The 18,115-nt window shown below is 38.2% G+C and overlaps 1 protein-coding gene across 1 annotated transcript in view; it reads right to left on the reverse strand.

Annotated features, from left to right (window-relative positions):
• Positions 1-17,884, reverse strand: part of loxhd1b (lipoxygenase homology PLAT domains 1b) — a 28,187-nt gene extending 10,303 nt beyond the window's left edge. The window contains exons 1-27 of the mRNA XM_042421196.1: positions 17,203-17,884; positions 15,643-15,757; positions 15,434-15,445; positions 15,032-15,112; positions 14,665-14,849; positions 14,313-14,411; positions 14,091-14,239; positions 12,910-13,033; positions 12,328-12,437; positions 10,771-10,911; positions 10,555-10,690; positions 9,698-9,858; positions 9,540-9,626; positions 8,976-9,111; positions 8,737-8,891; positions 6,713-6,873; positions 6,520-6,596; positions 6,164-6,360; positions 5,427-5,619; positions 4,702-4,862; positions 4,273-4,591; positions 2,576-2,727; positions 1,275-1,408; positions 955-1,100; positions 671-775; positions 471-599; positions 227-391 (exon numbers count right to left, since the gene is read on the reverse strand). Coding sequence (XP_042277130.1) covers positions 227-391; positions 471-599; positions 671-775; positions 955-1,100; positions 1,275-1,408; positions 2,576-2,727; positions 4,273-4,591; positions 4,702-4,862; positions 5,427-5,619; positions 6,164-6,360; positions 6,520-6,596; positions 6,713-6,873; positions 8,737-8,891; positions 8,976-9,111; positions 9,540-9,626; positions 9,698-9,858; positions 10,555-10,690; positions 10,771-10,911; positions 12,328-12,437; positions 12,910-13,033; positions 14,091-14,239; positions 14,313-14,411; positions 14,665-14,849; positions 15,032-15,112; positions 15,434-15,445; positions 15,643-15,757; positions 17,203-17,884 — 4,312 coding nt within the window. The remainder of the gene's footprint in view (positions 1-226; positions 392-470; positions 600-670; positions 776-954; positions 1,101-1,274; positions 1,409-2,575; positions 2,728-4,272; positions 4,592-4,701; positions 4,863-5,426; positions 5,620-6,163; positions 6,361-6,519; positions 6,597-6,712; positions 6,874-8,736; positions 8,892-8,975; positions 9,112-9,539; positions 9,627-9,697; positions 9,859-10,554; positions 10,691-10,770; positions 10,912-12,327; positions 12,438-12,909; positions 13,034-14,090; positions 14,240-14,312; positions 14,412-14,664; positions 14,850-15,031; positions 15,113-15,433; positions 15,446-15,642; positions 15,758-17,202) is intronic.
• Between the last annotated feature and the right edge of the window lie 231 nt (positions 17,885-18,115).

Below are 18,115 nucleotides of genomic sequence, written 5' to 3' on the forward strand. Positions count from 1 at the left end.
ACTTGAGCAAGCATGAAGGTTAAATCCACCAATAAATGTAGTAAAGAACTAATTGTGGAAAATGAAAAATTTCACTCAGCTGGAAGTGTGGAAGCATTAGCAGTAAAAGGTATATGAGGTAATTTTTGATGCAGCCTAAACACAAAAAACATGTCAACATTACAGAGACCCTCCTTCCTCCATGTACTATAATCTTTAAGTACTTATTTCACTGCTGCACACTCACATGGCATGTAGAACTCAGTCTGTAACTCAGCAGGATAGAGATCCCTCACTATTGCCCCATCGTCCTCTCCTTTGTCCAGCCAGCGGCCGCATGGGAAGCGTAGTCTTTGACCCTGTGAGGGGGCATCGATCTCGACCCAGTCCAAGAACCAACCAGGTGAACCCCCTGAGAAAAGAGTCACATGATATGTCATTTTCTATTTGGCTTACTGCTTATAACTTCAGCAGCTCTTCTCTTTCCCCACCTGAGTTGTCGTGGCCAATTCGAAGCTTTTCCAGATCGCCCAAGTCCACCGCCTCCACAGTGAACTCATTGATCATCCCCTGCTCGAACTTATTCTTATAGTTCTTACAGGCCTTCAGGTTGACGATTCCTGTGAGTCACATGACACATTAACATTCACGCTGGTTATTTATTGGTTATTTATTTGGTTAGTAATCTTACCCGTGTCGTCATTTTCACCAAATAGGATGGCAAAGACGTTTGCGTCGGTTCCAGCATACTTCTTTTCTCCAGTTTTTATTTTAAGAGTATATGTAGTAGACATGGCTGTAAGATAAATTTAAACAGTCAGTACTTTAATTCTTTTCATCTTCACACTAATACACGTATCCCTCTTTTCTCTCCTCCACACCTGCATGTTTCACCACTCAGATAAATACTTCAACAGGGCTCCCTTTTATCTTTTCCTTTTACTAAGACATGAGCCAGATTTGAATCTGTGTTACATTTTTGCTCGAGCCCCAGAGTGGCGCCGGTCCCCTCCTCGTCCTCATCCTTCCTCATGAAGGCTTCGTCCACAGGAACCAGTTCTCTCGCTATCTGACCATCGTCTTCGTCCACTGCCAGCCAGCGGTTACAAGGGAAATAATACCTGCAGGCCCGTGAAACACCTCTGATCAACACTCTAACTAAAAGACGATATGTTGTTACATTACCATCAGTTATATAATTATATGAAATTATCAGCATATTGAAAGATCCTTCTTCTTGTTAACTGAATCACTGAAGCCCATGCAAACTGTTTGTGTATGTGGATTTCACCTACGTTGTATCATCCTGTGTGTCCACTATCTCCACACGATCCAGGTACCACGATGAGTAAGACTGTGTATTGTCATGACGGATACGAAGCTTCTTCAGAGGACCCAAATCAATAGCTGTCACAGTGAAAACATCCTCCTGTAAAATACAGCAACCTGAGATACCGCTCTGTTCCAGACAAAACAAGGTATTTATTTGACAGTTGAAAAGAAAAATGTACAGTGATGGAAAAAGGCTGGATGATATGCAACATATGTCCCCAGCTGTAATCGAATCAGGGATGTTGCAATCACATGGTAGACATTTTTAGACCACTAGGCCACTGAGACACCCCACAGACAATACTTTTCACCACAAGATCCATTCAGAGGCTGATTTTGTGCTTTTTTCATGTTTTTCATTAAAACTGAACAAACTCCATCTGCTGAGGAAGATTGTGTGATATGACTGAAAGCTACTGAAAGGACAGCTGCTGGTAACAAGGTCAGGAATTTTCTATCTCAATATCTGTTATTTTTGCCTTTTAAAGGTGTCCAAACAATATTGTACATTCAGTGAACCATGCATTTAATATGATTTTTCTCACTTACTGATTTTTGTTGTAAATACTGTATCTGTGGCTGTTTTTGTATGCAAAAAAATCCCTTCACTGAATGACAATAGGCTTTTGATCTGAGAGGAAGAAATAAACCTAATTGTCTGTGGACATGAGTTTTGTGTTGCTACAGAGCGAGGTGTAACGTAGAAATGAATAATTCACAGGTTTGAATTAAGTAATGAGTAAAAGTAGGGCAGGTTCAATGACACAGAGGACTCCTCATCCCTCCTCTCAGTCACAGCTGGCTCGCCCGCAGGAGAGCTTGTAATCCTACCAGAATACATTCCCACCCACACCTCAGTGCAAGGCTCATGTTGCGTGGAAGTGCTTTGACTAACTACTGGTTCAATTCCAGCAGGATAACCTTCCAAGAAAGTGGGTAGAATTGTGCAGCCATAACGAAAAGATGTATTTGTTTTTCCTTTAAATTGAAATCTAGTCTTGTCAGCTGGAAAATGGCTCCATTTTTTGCTCCTGGTTAATGTTTGAATGCATTTGTATACAAGATAACTGAAGTATAAAAATGTCATTCAGTGTAATATAAATAATGTATCTTCATAAACTAAAAGGGAAGATCCTTCTCAGCGTTTTTCCACTTCACCTGTAACAACACGTTTTTAAAAAAAAATCTGATTTATTTGATTCCTTCCTTTTATCTTTAGCTGAATTACACACTAGTGGTCATCTCTGCGTTTAACCCGTCATACCTGCCCCCGCTCAAATTTGTTGAGGTTGTCAGAGCTCTTGAGGTAGCGCTCTCCGGTGTCTCCGTTTTCTCCATAAATATTGATGAAGACATTGGCGTCGGTCCCAGCACCCATCATGTCACCAGTGAAGACACTCACTTCATAGGTGTTCACTGTCAGACAATAGAAGGGATGAATTACTAACACCTCTTTAACCTGTCCCACATATGTCGGCCAGGAAACTGTGTCAAGTCAAACCATGCATGTCTATTGCATCAACACTAAGTACAAGATATAAAAATGTGCCAAAAAATAAAAAATAATACAACTGAGCTAATAAATGACGTCTTAATATGTATGTGTGTCTACTGTACCTATTGTATATACACACACTTGTGTTATTAATCAAATTCATTTTGTTCTCTATTGTCCTTTATATCTTTATTTATGACAAATATTGTTAAAAAATTTTCATGTTCCAGGTTTAATTCAATATGTTTTTGATGTTTTTGTGTTTTCTGAATATATTTCTAAAGGATGTGATAAAAGGAGGAAAATAGCTTATGGTAGATGAAATCCTCATACTTTACTTCATATGGATTACAGACTATTTATTCATGAACTGGATCAGATATATACAGTGTTCAACATTAATGTAGATCTTGTTTTGCTTTAATTGTGTGTGTTTTTTTAATTTGTTTGTTATGTTTGTGTTTGTGGGGCACAAACATAATATATGCAACATCATGTGTAGGTTGTTCATACTTGGATGATGTTAATGTGTTGTGGTGTTAGATGATGGTGGGTTTACATGCCGCAATGTTTGGTTTGTTATTGATTAATGTGTCTGAATAATTCCATGAGGGATGGGTCATGTAAATGGCCAGACAAGGAAATAAAATAATTAATTCATTCATTCATTCATATAAATACACAAGATTTTATAAAAGGCAGCAGTAGCATTAGGAGCTCTTGGCAACACACAAACTCATTAAGCAGCATTGAAGAGAGTGTTCTGCTCAATGGGAATTATGAAAAACTACAAATTGAATATCTACTCTACATAATTGAAAATGCAAATTAATTGACTAATTAATTAACTGATGTAAGCACAGTATTAATGGTATCCACTATAAAAGGAGAAGCATGAAGAACACAGAAAGTAACTTAATGAAAAAGTCTTAATTAGTATTGTAAGTTGCTGCATTTTAAATCAAAGAGATGTTCCTCTTATCTTTTTTCCTCTTGTTTAAATGTGCTATAATCACAGTGTTTACAGCTGTAGTTAATTTTCTTACTGTTTAAACTATGCATCCAGATGTTTTTATATAATTGATGTAAATGTGATGCAATACTTTATGGCATAATTCAAGGATTCAAATTGCAACAGTGATTAATAAAACTGTATAAAATCGTGAATGATCTGGCAGCTCCATTACATTCTGCTTGGCATTTGATCTATTATGAGGCCATGTAATTATGTTTCAAATGTTTGTAAACATGAGTGATTGATTCAACATTCTGCATGTGCTGTCACTTCCTTTACTGAGATTGTTTTGGTACATTTTTCATTTTGCAGACATCTACTTAGTCACATATTTCCCAGGGAAGTGAAATCACGCCCAACATGCAGCATGAACTCAAATGGTTGCTTATTCACTTATACACATTTTCTCTGAATAAGTGCAACATTACATTCAGTTATATTTGTTTTGTACCTTCCAGTTCCTCTGCATCCTCAGGCAGCAGCTCCACCACCAGCTCGCCATCCTCCTCTCCCCGGGCCAGCCAGCGAGAACAGGGGAAATGATAAGTCAGCACCACTTCCTGCATCTCCTCTCCCTCCTCGTCTTCATCTTCCTCATCCTTCTTCTTTTTCTTCTTCTTTTTCTTGTCCTCTTTTTTCTTCTCTTTGGGCACCAGGGCCATGATTAGATGTTTGACATCAACAGTCTCCAGGAACCAGCCAGCTCCGATCCCTGAGTTGTCATGACCGATGCGGATCTTGAAGACCTTTCCCACATCTTTGGCCTCTCTCTGGGGAACAGTGGGGAGGAGAGGTACAACAAGTGGTATTTGCTTGAATTTTTAATGCTTTAATATCGAAGTATTGCTTTTGGAGCCACTAAAATCCCAACCTTTGATACCTTGAATATTTCTGTGGTGTTCCGCTCAAAGTTGTTGGATCTGCTTTTGAGTGTGATGACCTCCGTCTTCCCTTTGTCACCGTAGATCTGGATGAACACTCTGGCGTTTGTGCCGGCAAACGTCACATCTCCAGTCACTACTGTAATCTCATAGTTAATTACTGGAAAAGACAGATTAACAAATGTAGACAGACACTAATTATTTTGATCTGCACACAAACAGTATAGTGTATGTGTGTGTGTGTGTGTGTGTGCATGTATTGGCTTTTGTGTATTTGTATGCATGAAACATTTGCACAATGCACATACACAAAGAAGGTTTTGACAGGAAGACTGGTGTGCAGTCAAAATTCATCAATCTTGTTTTTAATCATATTGCCACAATAACAAAAGGCTTTTTAACTTTGGTCATTTTTGGAGCAAAATTTACAAGTTCTTAAACAAAGAGCCTTTACAAGAAAGTAATAATGAAAGAAAACTAATACAAAACTATGTAATAATAATAATAACACACATTTACTCTGGGAAAATTTGGCTGAACTCATTGTTTAAACAATGGTTGAACTTTAAATTTTAGTTGAAATGGAATTGAGGTCTTGAGGTTATTTGTTAAAGAAGCAGAAAACAGCTGAATTTTTCTTAGTCAAGATCAATTACTAGCACTTCACAATGTCAGATATACAAAGCATGTATGCCTTCTAAAGGTGTGAGTGTGTGTTGTTTACATTGTTCCATGTCCAGGATCTCACTGGGGTAAATCTCCACCTCTGTCTTGCCGTCAGCTTCATCCTTGCACAGCCAGCGGTGACTGGGGAACATGTAGTGCTTTCCAGTGACTGGAACCATGATCTGAACACTGTCCAAGAACCAGCCGGCACGCATGCCTTCATTGGTGTGGCCGATCATCATTCGGTTGATCTGGAGTAAAACAACCTTGTTAAATACATGATAATCTTAACATGTTTACTGAGAAGTCAGATGGAAACAGGTTTATAAAATAGAAACATACAGAAACATTTACTGTATGTGCTGAATTTTAGGTTTCATCATTTTTGTACAGTTTCTGAACCTTTCCTTTGACTTCACACTAGGACTGAAAATATACTGATCACTTATTATCCTCTCTTTCTACAAATAGACTTATCACCCTTTTCATCTTGGGAACCATATCTGCAGGACCAAAAGCTCTAAATTAATACACAGTGCTTGCACAAACTAGTTAAGGTCCTATGAAGGCAACTGACTATTTTGCTAATCCTCTGCAGTATAATTTCTTGATTGTAATAACATGATGTTTATCATGGGGTTAATCTGTTATTACTATGGGTTAATTAGCGTTGGTGCTACTCGCTGACAAGGCCATATTTATCAGAGACACCTGATAATTGTAGACTGAATACTTATTGAAGATTGTTTCTAAATCTTCCTCACAGCAAAGTATTATTACCACCAGATCTCTAACCTGTCCAATTTCAAAGGTTTCCACTGTGAAGATGTCAATGCGGCCCGTCTCAAAGTAGTTCCCCAGGTTGTTGTCAGAGACCAACAGCATCATCTTACTGGTGTCACCTTTCTCCCCGTAGAGCTTGACAAACACGTTGGAGTCCGAACTGCCGCCAGGGATGTCACCTGTCTTCACTGCGATGTGATATTCAACATCTGGTACACACACACACACACACACACACACACACACACACACACACACACACACACACACACACACACACACAGATATACTGTATATAAGTTTCAACATAAGATGGCTTCAAGTTTAGTTGTAAAAGTTAAAATAAAACTCAATTTTCTCAAATTTACTGTAAAGGCGTTGCCCATCTGAGAATGGCACCAACTCTCTAACAATCTGTCCATCATCCTCGTTACGGTCCAGCCATCTGCACAGCACACGCAATGAAGACACTGTAATCCCATGAATTACATACAAAAAAACACCTGTAATATTTGTACAGCACATATTTCACTTGGACACTGAGATTTAGTGTCACCTCACCTGTTACAGGGGAATTCTACAGCGTTCGCCTCAGCCTGCCCCTCTTCTCTTACAATCACTTTATTAAGAAACCAGCCGCAGCCTCCACCTTTGCCGTCATGTCCAATCCTCACCCTGTGGACCTGCCCGATGGCTACGGCCTCGATTATAAACTCGTCCAACTGAGAAGACCAACAACAGCAAGAAACATGACTTTATAGTGTCTTGTTATACTGTATGTTAAACAGAAGAGTGTGTGCTGAAGACTAGCTGACAAAAGACATCTTTGTTGAATTAGCAGATACACTTATATGATTAGTTACTGCATGCTTCCAGTATTTGTACTACAAATACTGTAAAACATGGCCAATCAGGGCTGCAGCTATGAATATTTTCACTTGGTCTGCAAAATATCAGCATGTAGTAAACAATGCCCAACACAGTTTCCCAGAGTTGATATTCAAATAGCTTTTTTTGAAAGATCAGCAGTCCAAAACCTCAAAAATGTTCAATTTCCTATTTATTTTCCTATCTTGGAGAACAAAGACAATCTTCCAATATTCACATTTGAGAAGCTGAAACCACAAACTTTTTGCAATTTTTTCCTTGAAAAATTATATACACAATGAATCATCAATTAGTTATTGTTGCCAATTAATTCTGTTTCGATCAGCTAATAAATTTAACAACAAATTGTTTCAGCTCTAATGGATATGTATGCACTGTTAATTAAAATTAGGTGAGATTACAGTCAGAAAAAAGAAACCAGTGATAAACTATTTTGATAATCAATTAATCGTTTTGTCATTTAGTCATTTTTCAAGAAAAAATACTAAAATTCTCTCGTTCCACCTTCTAAAATGTGAATATTTTTTGGTATCTTTAGTCCTGAATAACTGAATATCTTTGAGTTATGGACTGTTGGTCATTGCACCTTGGGCTTTTGGAGAGAGTGATCACCATTTTTCAACATTTTCTGACATTTTATAGACCAAACAACTAATCAATAAGTCTAGAAAATAATAAACAGATAAATTGACAATGAAAATAGTTATTAGTTGCAGCCCTAGTACATATTCATTTATATGCAGATGCCAGCACCTCTTGCTCTGAAGTACATATTTTGCATAAAAACTCTTCACTCTTTCAGGCTAGCTTAGAGTTTGGATCGATTTTATTTGCAGCTAAGTGGTTGACAGCTAATTGGGTTGATAAAAAGCACACTGATTAGTGATTGGTGTGTACAAATGAGAGGAATAGGATTTAGCCTATTTATTGGATGGGAGTGAGATTTATTTTGATTTTAAAATTGAAAGAAGCAACAACCTAGAGGCTGTTAAAACCATAACTAAGTCTGTTAGAATGTGGCCTGAGGCCGCTGTTTCTCAGCACCAGGGTTGCTTTAAGGCCACAGACTGGGATATATTTGCAGGGAGGAATATACTACCACATACCACATAAATTACTGTGTGGACAATATTACCAGCAGGCTGATCTGTGTATTTCCCTCCTATACTTCTAACTCCATCATTAAATTCGCAGATGATATCACAGTGCTCAGCCTCATGTCAAACAATGATGAGTCTGCGTATAGGAGTAAAGTACAAAAGCTGGCAGTATAGTATAAGTCCCTACATAAATGCAGTGGAGAAGGTTGCCAACTTCAAGTTCCTGGGCCTGACAGAGTCCTGGGGCACCAATACCGCCTCAGTGATTGGGAAAGCTCAACAGCACACTCTTTGAAGTGAGAAAACTGAAGAAAGCAAACCTATCGCTGCAGCTTCTGGTGAATTTCTACCACTGTGTCATAGAAAGTGTGCTGATATACTGTGTGTCAGTGTGGTTCACCGGTTGCATGAAGGCATCTTTTTAATATCTATTTTATTCTAAGTAACTATTTCATTCTGTTCCTTTCTATTTTATTACCACTTTATTACCACTATCTTACATTTTGCACTACTACAGGGAGATGCTTTGCTGTTTCATTGTTTTATACAATGACAATAAAGATACTTGGACTTGGATGTACTGTTGGATGTACCCACGTTTCCTTTCTCAAACTTGTTGATGTTGTTTTTGCAGTTGACAAGCTCTCGATCTCCGGTGTCCCCTGAGTCTCCAATCAGATTGAGAAAAACGGAGGCATCTGTGCCACTGCCACCCATGGTCCCAGTGCAAACAGTCACTCTGTACTTTATCACTGTAGAATAGAATCACATTAGTTATTCAAGTTGTACTTTTTTTTCTCTATATTAAATGAATACAAATATAAATTCGTACATACAGGGCAGCGGCTCAGTGATTAGTTCTCCGGTGGCAGGTAACTCCCTCACAACCTCATTGTCGTCTTCATTCGTATCCAGCCAGCGCTCACAGGGAAATGTATACTTCTCCTTTGTTAATGTTTTCATCAGAGTTGCCTATGTGGAGAAAGGTAATGCTGGGGAGCTATGATTTGAGATTTGAGTGAATGGATGTCTTGCTGAACTCCTTCACTATCCTCTGAACTCTCTCCTTATGTTACTTTAAGGTATGTGAAACACTTAATTTGCCTTAGGCCAATTTTATTCAAAAATGATTTATCTGCCTTCTGGTTGAATCAAATATTTAAACTTGAGATACTCTGTCATTTCAATTACATGTCTGTTATGAACTGAGGATAGTGAGCTATCTTAATATCCTATATTCCATGTTAACTAGCATATATAGAATTTATAATATTAATATAGAATCACAAAAACAAATATTTATCGTCAATGAAACGTTGTCAGAAATGGATGTGAGTGATGTCATACTGACATGATAGATATTCATTTGCACTCTTATTAGATATTTGAGATTTCCTCACCTTACTAAGATGCCATCCTGCGAAAGGATTTCTCTTCTCATGCCAGATACGGAGTTTGGTCAGTTTTCCCAAATCAGGCAGCTCAACCTAAGATCCCAGCAGGTTAAAAGCAGACACTTCACAACATCGTCATTGATCTGATATTAACGGATACTTACCATGAACCTGTCCACCTGTCCCTGTTCAAAATTATCTGTTTTGTTGTCCAGTCTGATCTCGTCCGACTTGCCCTTCTCTCCATACACCTGGAAGGAGATACCTGCGTCGGTTCCTGCATTGGCCAGATCTGATGTCCAGATCCACAAGGACCAGGGGTGCTCTTAAGGAGAAACAAAGCTCTGATTTAGGAGTGCTGTTTGGTTGATCATATTCTAGATCAGATTATCAGTCTCCCACTATCTTCAACAATTGTTTGTTACTGTGACTGAGAGTTAAATATAGCTTCTCCCTTGCTCTTGTTAACACATTTGTGTGCAGCAGTTGCCTGTATGATTTCTTGGACTGGTTTGGAAAATGTAAGTGAGAGAATATATACAACTCACTCAACACTTCAGTGGAGAAGCTTAAAAAGTTTTGCTTGTTGAAACATCATCTCTAGGCAGTTAACTCTAAACTATACATTTGTGAAGTTTTACAAAGATGAAGAAAGGCAGTGGAGGAACCATGCTGGTTCAAATTTGTGTGGACAAAAAAATAAAAACAAAGAAGAGAAAACACAAATTCTATACATTTATACGTTTGAGAACCAGAGGAAAACATACAGTTCATAACAACCACACTGACATATCAACTTCACTTAAAAGGAGATATTTGATTCCATTTGAAGGAAAATACTCTTAACAAAAACACAGAAACAACAACACTGTAGAAAGAAGTTTGTGTGCACAGTGATTACGAAATTGTTTGATTGATTGATGTAATATTTTAGTTCTTCTATTTCTATTCTAATTTTTTTGGCAAATAAGAGATTTACTGCCACTGCACACTCAACCATTATTTCTAACATTCAGCTTACTTTTCTGTCTTTTCTGCCTGAGTGAGACCATCTCGTAGAGCTCTCGCTCTATTAGCCCATCTCCCTCCCTCTCATCCAGCCATTTACTACACGGGAAGGTCTGCTCAATCCCTGTGAACGGACAGTACACCACCACCTGCAAAAACAACCACGCAATGTTCAGTTCAATCAGTTCACAATAAATCACCATATTATCATGTGTGCACATGTGTATACCTTCTCACAATACCACCCAGCACTGACTCCTCCATTGTCGTGTCCGATGGTCACCCTACTGAGTGGGCTGAGGAGCGCAGCGATCTCAACATTGAAGATGTCTGTCAGGTCACGCTCAAACTTTCCTCCTTCCAGGAACACCTGGATCAAATATGTTGAGGTAAGGTTGATGGAAATGGTGGTTCATCCACTTTAAGACTAATATACCCAGAAGAGATTTAATCAAATTCATACTCAGTGGGCTGAATTTATAAACACCGACCTAGAAATGTGTTTGATGGGATGTTTTCATTGGCAGCATGTATGGTTGTTGGTTTTTGTTCAAGAATTCTGCCCATATGTTAAATGACAACCAAATCGTATGTTATTGCAATAAACAGCAAGCAAACAAAGTAGGGTTTGATTATTTTCATTATTGATATATCTGTCGATTAATTGATTAATCATTTTATCTATAAAATCTATAAAAATTGTGAAAAATTCCTGCTGTAATTTCCCAGAATCAAAGGAGACATCTTACTATGTCTTGTCTTGTCCGACCAGCAGTCCAAAACCAAAAGATAATTAGTTTACTATCATGTATAACAAAGTAAATCAATAAATCATCACACTTGAGAAGCTGAAACCAGCTAATATGGTATTTTAGCTTAAAAAATTACAAATAGTTGCCAATTACTTTTCTCTCAATTGACTAAGTGATTAATAGTAGCTCTAGTGTGTAATCTAGGTAGTAAATTATGTACAAATAGCCACCACTGCTAAACAAACAAAAATACAGCTCCTACAGAAAATCAAAGTCTATTAACAGGAAAAGATGCAGCAGTTATGACCTCACTGTTTGCTTGACGCACAATCAGGCTCTTTGGCTGATCTATTTCATCCTCACTCATCAGCTTGCTCTCTTAGGTCAAATAAGCTAAATTTACTGTCTGTTTTACTCACCCGCCTAAAGACCTGTGGTGATTGAGCTTTTGAGGCTGTATAGCACCTAAACTGTGAAATGGTCTGTCCACACCTTTAAGGTCTGCTGATTATGTGGATTCTTTTAAAAGGTGGCTAAAGACATATCTGTTTAGACAGGTGTTTGGGTAATGTGTATGCACCAAGTCTGCATTTTATGTATTTATTGTGTATTTTCATTATGTATTATGTTTTTTAGTTTTGCACCTTTTAAACATGTGGCTCAGGTGGTCACTTCATCTTCTATGTTTTTTCTCTTGTATGTTGTATAATTCTCTTGTAAAGCACTTTGTGACTTATGCCTGTAAAAACTGCTATACAAATAAATTTTACTTACTTACTCACAAGTTATGTTTAGGAAGTGCAAAACGCTCCAGAGCTAATGACCATTTAACACTGAAGATGTCAACAGAATAAAATAAAAATCCTACAAATTATTTCTAGAACAAACCTAATTTCATGTATTACATAATAAAATATATGTATACAGTAAATATTCCCTCATATACTCAAGTAAAAACTACAACTGCAGCCTTTCTTTTTTGCATTAATTGTAAGGTCTTTCACTGTTTCTTGTGTTCAATCTCTTCTCGTTACCTTGCCACTATTCTTCATGCCTTTCGAGCCGTGCATCACGATGTGGATTTTGGAGTTAGTCCCGGCCCCTCGGATGTTCCCTGTCACAATCTGGACGTTGTACACAATACCTGGCGGGCACAGCTACATGTCAGTCTATCAGAGTCTCTGCCAGCAGGTCACTGTGGTTCACAGCACCTAAGCTCCCAAGGGAGCTGAGCAGGAACCAGATCAACTAGATCAAAACATTGATAGTCTGACCCGAGAATTAATGATCACACAGTGGGCCTCTGGCAAGCTGGAAAGAAAACACATTTATCTTTTTGGGCTGAATAAGTAAGTATAAAACAACAAATTATCTGTTCTTTGGCAATAGAAATTTAATTTGCTTCCAATCCTTTCTGGAATAATTTTCAGACCAGGCAAGCAAATTCTTTTCACTGCCAGAATTCAAATTGAGGCAAATAATTTAGAGGAAACAGACTGTCTGTTTCTTGAAATATGGCTAGACATTTACTTGTCTTATTGTTTTAAATTGCTATGGATGTGACCTTTCTTTTGAGAAATGATCATGTGTGTTTTCCAGGCTCGTAGACATCTCACCTGTGGGCTGGCTCCCTCCCACCAAAATGTCCCTCTGTATTTTTCCATCATCCTCATCGATGGCAAACCACCGACTGACTGGAAACTCATACACTGTTTTGTTTCCCAGATCATCCAAAATCACCTGCATACACAGAAACAAAACAACAGAACAAGCTTGTAATCATAGCCATCATGTGATGGCGATCTATTGTGCCTAAACTTATAAAAAGTTACAGTAAAGCAAGACAATTTCCTTTGAGTTGCAGAGGCGGTCAGTACGATGGGTCACACTGGATGAAGAAGTCTGAAGTCTGTTGATCTTAAAATTGAATGTATAATCCCATATTTACAGTTAATGAATTTATGAACTGTATAAACTAATTTAAACTTTGCTTGCTCTTATATTTGTCACTTTGTGTCTATTAAACCCATGTAGGTCTCTTAAATGTAAGAGATTTAAATAAAAACTTTTCTCATTGTATATAAGCTTCAGGAACAACAAAACACAACAAGTGAACCAAAGCCAATACAACATAATATTTACCTCCAAATACATACATACATATATGCATAATGTATCATCATTAGAAAACATTGCTGATTACATTTGTATGAGCTTCTCAAGGCAGCACAAAGCAGATGTTAGCTGTTAATACGATATGATTCATTCTTGGTGTCACTGCTGATCTTTGGTGTCATGGTGCTGCAGTCACTGGCAAATCCTCCGACTCATCTGTCTGTTTGCTGCAAGGCAATCCCTTAATGAGGTATGGTTTCCCTTTACACACAGGATAGTATAGGATGACGACATGTGTGAGTGTGTGTGTGCGTTTGTCTGAATGAACTCATCTCTCAGTTGTGCACGCTGTATGTGTTGGAGGAGCAGGCACACCAGGCTCAGATGAGAAGACTGAGAGGAAATAAGAGGATCACATGTCTTAAGTACCTCTGCACATGCAGAACTATGCAGAATGAGATCCAGTAAGAAGCCAAGACAGAGTTTTGTTTAAAGATAAGGTATAGTAAAACCCTTAAGTTACACATTATGTAACAAATGAAAGCAGCGCATGTCCTGTTAATATCTGTCTTGGGAATTGATAAAGGGGGAATAGTTTTGGGCCTAAAAGTTATGTATTTCAAATACATTTCTAGGTTACTAAAGAAACACAGTCTTGTAAACAATGTGTGTTCAGTTTTACCTTATCCACAAACCATCCTGCTGAGGAGCCTTTGTTATTGTGGCCGATAGTGACTTTTCTCACTTTGCCCAAGTTTGGTGCTTCTATGGTGAATTTGTCCTCTGTGCCTTTTTCAAAGTTATTTTTCTTGTTGTCAAGTAGCCTTTCCCCTAAAATAAGAAAACGATTAGTACATTATATAAAATAATCCTAATTTAAATCCAAGTGTCTCTGTTTTCTTACCTGTGTCTCCAAACTCCCCAAAGATATTGATGAAGACATCTGCATCTGTTCCACTGCCTTTTACATCAGCAGTAAAAACCGTCACCACATATTTATTATCTAGGAAATTAAGACAAATTCAAAAAAAAACAAAAACATTTTAAAGCACAAAACAAAAACATCAAAATAAATATTGTCCATGTGCAACCACTGATGTGAATTAAGTGAAAACTGATTCCTGATTTTTATATTCCATGCTCTGGCTGATTCACTTAATTAATCACTAGAGGAGAAATGGAGATGCCACAAATACTAACTTTAGGGATTTGTACAAAAATGATACCTTATATAAGCTCATATTAGTGTTACATACATTTGGGCATTTCCATGGGGTCCATGCTGCCCAGCAGGTCTCTGACATAAAGGCAGTCTCCCTCCACTTTACTGAGCCAGTTGTTACAAGCAAAGTAGAACCTCAGGTGAGGCCTGATCACATCTGTAATCATCACTCTGTCCAGGAACCAGCTGGGGTTCAGGCCGGTGTTATCGTGCTCAATCCTGAAGCAACAGATGAAAGATAAATTAATCTCATTCTACTTGAAAACAAATGCAGGGGAGTCAGCACAACCTGAGCACAAAAACCTGCTTTAATGAGTCTAAATCCGATACAAGCTCAGCAGTGTTTGGCCCAGATCAAACTATATTGTCATAAGAATAACAATATTTAATTTCTCACATACCGTATCTTCTTCAAAGATCCAACATTGTGAGTTCTAATCCTGAACACATCAGTTTTAGCCCTCTCAAATGCAGTGCGACTCCTGAAATAGCAAAATAGTAAAAAGTTGACTGTGAAGTCAACAATGGCCATGCTCTAAAACGTCTGCAGACGTGAATCTCATAATCTTTTAACAACACTAAATTCACAAAAAATCCAACAAACAGGAAAGCATAAAGTAAAACTAAAAATATTCTACATTCACAACCAGTGCATAAGAGAACCAAAAACCTTTAACTGATAACATCATGCAGCAGATCATGCCATGCATGCAAACAGTTTGCAAATTCAACTCCAAATATACATCACACATGTCTGAGCAGTCATTCTTTCACCTCCACCCACTGCATCAAGAAATAAATACCTCTTCTCTGTGCTGTTAAAGTGGAAAATATGACAAAGTTAATTAGTTTTAGTTCAAGCACAAGAACCTGTTCAATCACATGTGGAGTCTAACTGGCCGAGGTCATAACTGAGGCCTTTTACTGGTACAGGGCAATGAAACAATTTAATCTATGTTCAACATGACAAGTACAGACAAACTAACATTCAAATTCTAGTAGAAGAACTCACTTGCTCGCCAGATGGACTTTGGGAGTGATGCCATAGTCTCCGAACAGAGTGACAAACACGTTGGCATCGGTGCCTGCTCCTCTCTCATCACCAGTGATGGTCACCACTTCATACACTGGAGGGTTGAATGACATAATAAAAATGGAAATGTTTTAGAAAGGAGATACACAGTATGGTTACTGTGCAAAAGCGTATGTGGAGACAGCACGGTGAGGTACAGTAGTGAACAGATACACAGTGTTCAGGTATAATCTGTGTGTGTTTTTGTACTTTTATCCCTTTGAGAATTTTTTTAGGTTTTTTTAACTCTTCAGAAAGGATTTTGTTGGGAAATCATGTCACAGCATATGATTTTATCTCTTAAATGTATTTAATTTCTTCGGTAAAAGCCTTGCACACCCGCATTCTCATCTCTTCCTTCTGTTTAGACCTCCACTCAGCTTAAAGTCCCCCTCCAATCAAAAATGTGTTTTCTTCTTGTTCCTTCAGTTGGAAGTTTGAGCTTCACCTTCATTGTGCTCACCTTAAATCTGAGTTTAAGGCTTGTACCTATAATTACTATTGTGACATGATGACAAGTGTGGAACCAATCATGGTCCAGTATGCAATTTACGCAAGTGTGATGTGGAGACTTGAAGCCTCCAGCGAAGAAGGAGACATCTTGTATCCAGCAGTTAAATGTATGAAATTAACTATATTTGCATATTCATAGATTCTGCATTCTTCAATAAGGGAGAAGAAGGAGATGTAATTTTAAGGATTTTTAACAGCTGTCCCTGACTCAGGAGTTTCACAGTCGACTCAGAGTCGGCGCTGCAGACCAATGCATCAAACTGCGTGGGAGGACACTTGCTGTGGGGGCTTTAGATTTAAGATTATTTAATAAAAAGTAGATTTTTAAGGATGTTCTTTATGGGTTGAGGCTTTTGTGAAGGTTATTAATTGATTATTAATGTCAAAAGAAATTCATTAGAAAATGAAAATGAATTTGTTAAAATCTGCAGTACAACAGTACAGTACTAGTAAAAAATTAAATTAAATAGGGTTAATTGCTTTATCATGCTGTCATTGAGGATTTCTGAAAAGGGCTAAAACTTGCAGTCTAATTAAAGGTTGGTGTGAATATGGAGTGAATGTGTTATAGAGTGAGAGAATATATGAGTGTTGATCAGATAACTATTCAGTATGGCTTCATAATTGAACAGTGAGAGCCAAAAGGGAACTTAAGAGGACTGTGAAGCTCTAATTAGGATGTGACCCCCCCGTCCAGATTAGTGAGTGGCAGGTGTCATATAGCTGTAGGTTGAAGATAACATACTGACGATACGTGGATACTACTTCACTCGGTGTAATGTTACCAAGGCCATCATACTAAAACATGGGCACATTACTCCTGCAGCCACTCAGAATCCAGTCATTGCAATCAATCAATCAAGGATTCACTTCTCCTCTGGGTCTCGGATGTCTTTCCTCAAACAGGACTTAGATAAGATTGTTCTTAATGACATGAAACATTTTAACTCTGCACAGTTTAAAGAGAGACTATATGTTGGCAGTTACCTTTCTTTTTGTGATACTCATCTTCATAGTTCTCCACCTTTTCTGGCTCATAGTTTTGGAGCTCCTTCTCGTAGATTTCAACATAATTTTCAACCTTCTTCTTCTTGCCTTTTGTCTTCTTGGCGTCTTCATCGCTATCCCCCTTCACAGATCCTTTCTTCTTCTTGTCTTTCTTTTTCTTTTTCCCTTCCTCTTCATCCCCAGCTGCCTGCTCTTCCTCTTTCTCTGAGTCCTTCTTGGACTTTTTGTCCTTTGATCCCATTTTGTCTTTCACTGAGGACTTCTTTGTTCCTTTCTTAGTTGTCTGAATCACATCAGGGAGTTGTCCACCTCTCTTTTTACTTTTGGAGTCATTGTTGTTATCCTCATTATCTGTATCCTGGGACGCATTGCTCAATTCATCACCGCTCTCCTCTTTGGCTTTTTTCTTCTTGTTCTTGACCTTTTCTTTATTTTTCCCTTTTTTCTTGTTCCTCCTCACATCAGGGCCTGATGTGTCAGAATTGTATCCTTCTTCATCGCTGTCTTTAAACTTCTTCTTCAATCTCTCAGCATCCTCTGACTCACTCACCTGCTTACTCTTCTTCTTGAGCTTTGGTTTCTGATCCTCCGAGTCCCTGTCATCCACATCTTTGGTTTCATCCTCCGCTCTCTGTCTTGTTTTTTTCTTTTTCGTGGGCATCTTTAATTTATGTACTACCTTGTAACTGTAACTGATTCCTGTGTGCTCTGGTGTAACTTGATTAAACTGACCCTTGACTGCAGAGGAGTAACCCGCTGGCAGGACAGGTCCGAGTCAGAGCTCACAGACGGGTGTTTGGCAGGCGGCTAGGGAAGGCCCTCTCTGCTGGTGATCCCCATCGACAACAGCAGTAGATGCTCTGACCTCATTAAAAATGATAATCTGCTTGTT

This window comes from Thunnus maccoyii, chromosome 9, assembly GCF_910596095.1.
Source record: "Thunnus maccoyii chromosome 9, fThuMac1.1, whole genome shotgun sequence".
Lineage (NCBI taxonomy): Eukaryota > Metazoa > Chordata > Actinopteri > Scombriformes > Scombridae > Thunnus > Thunnus maccoyii.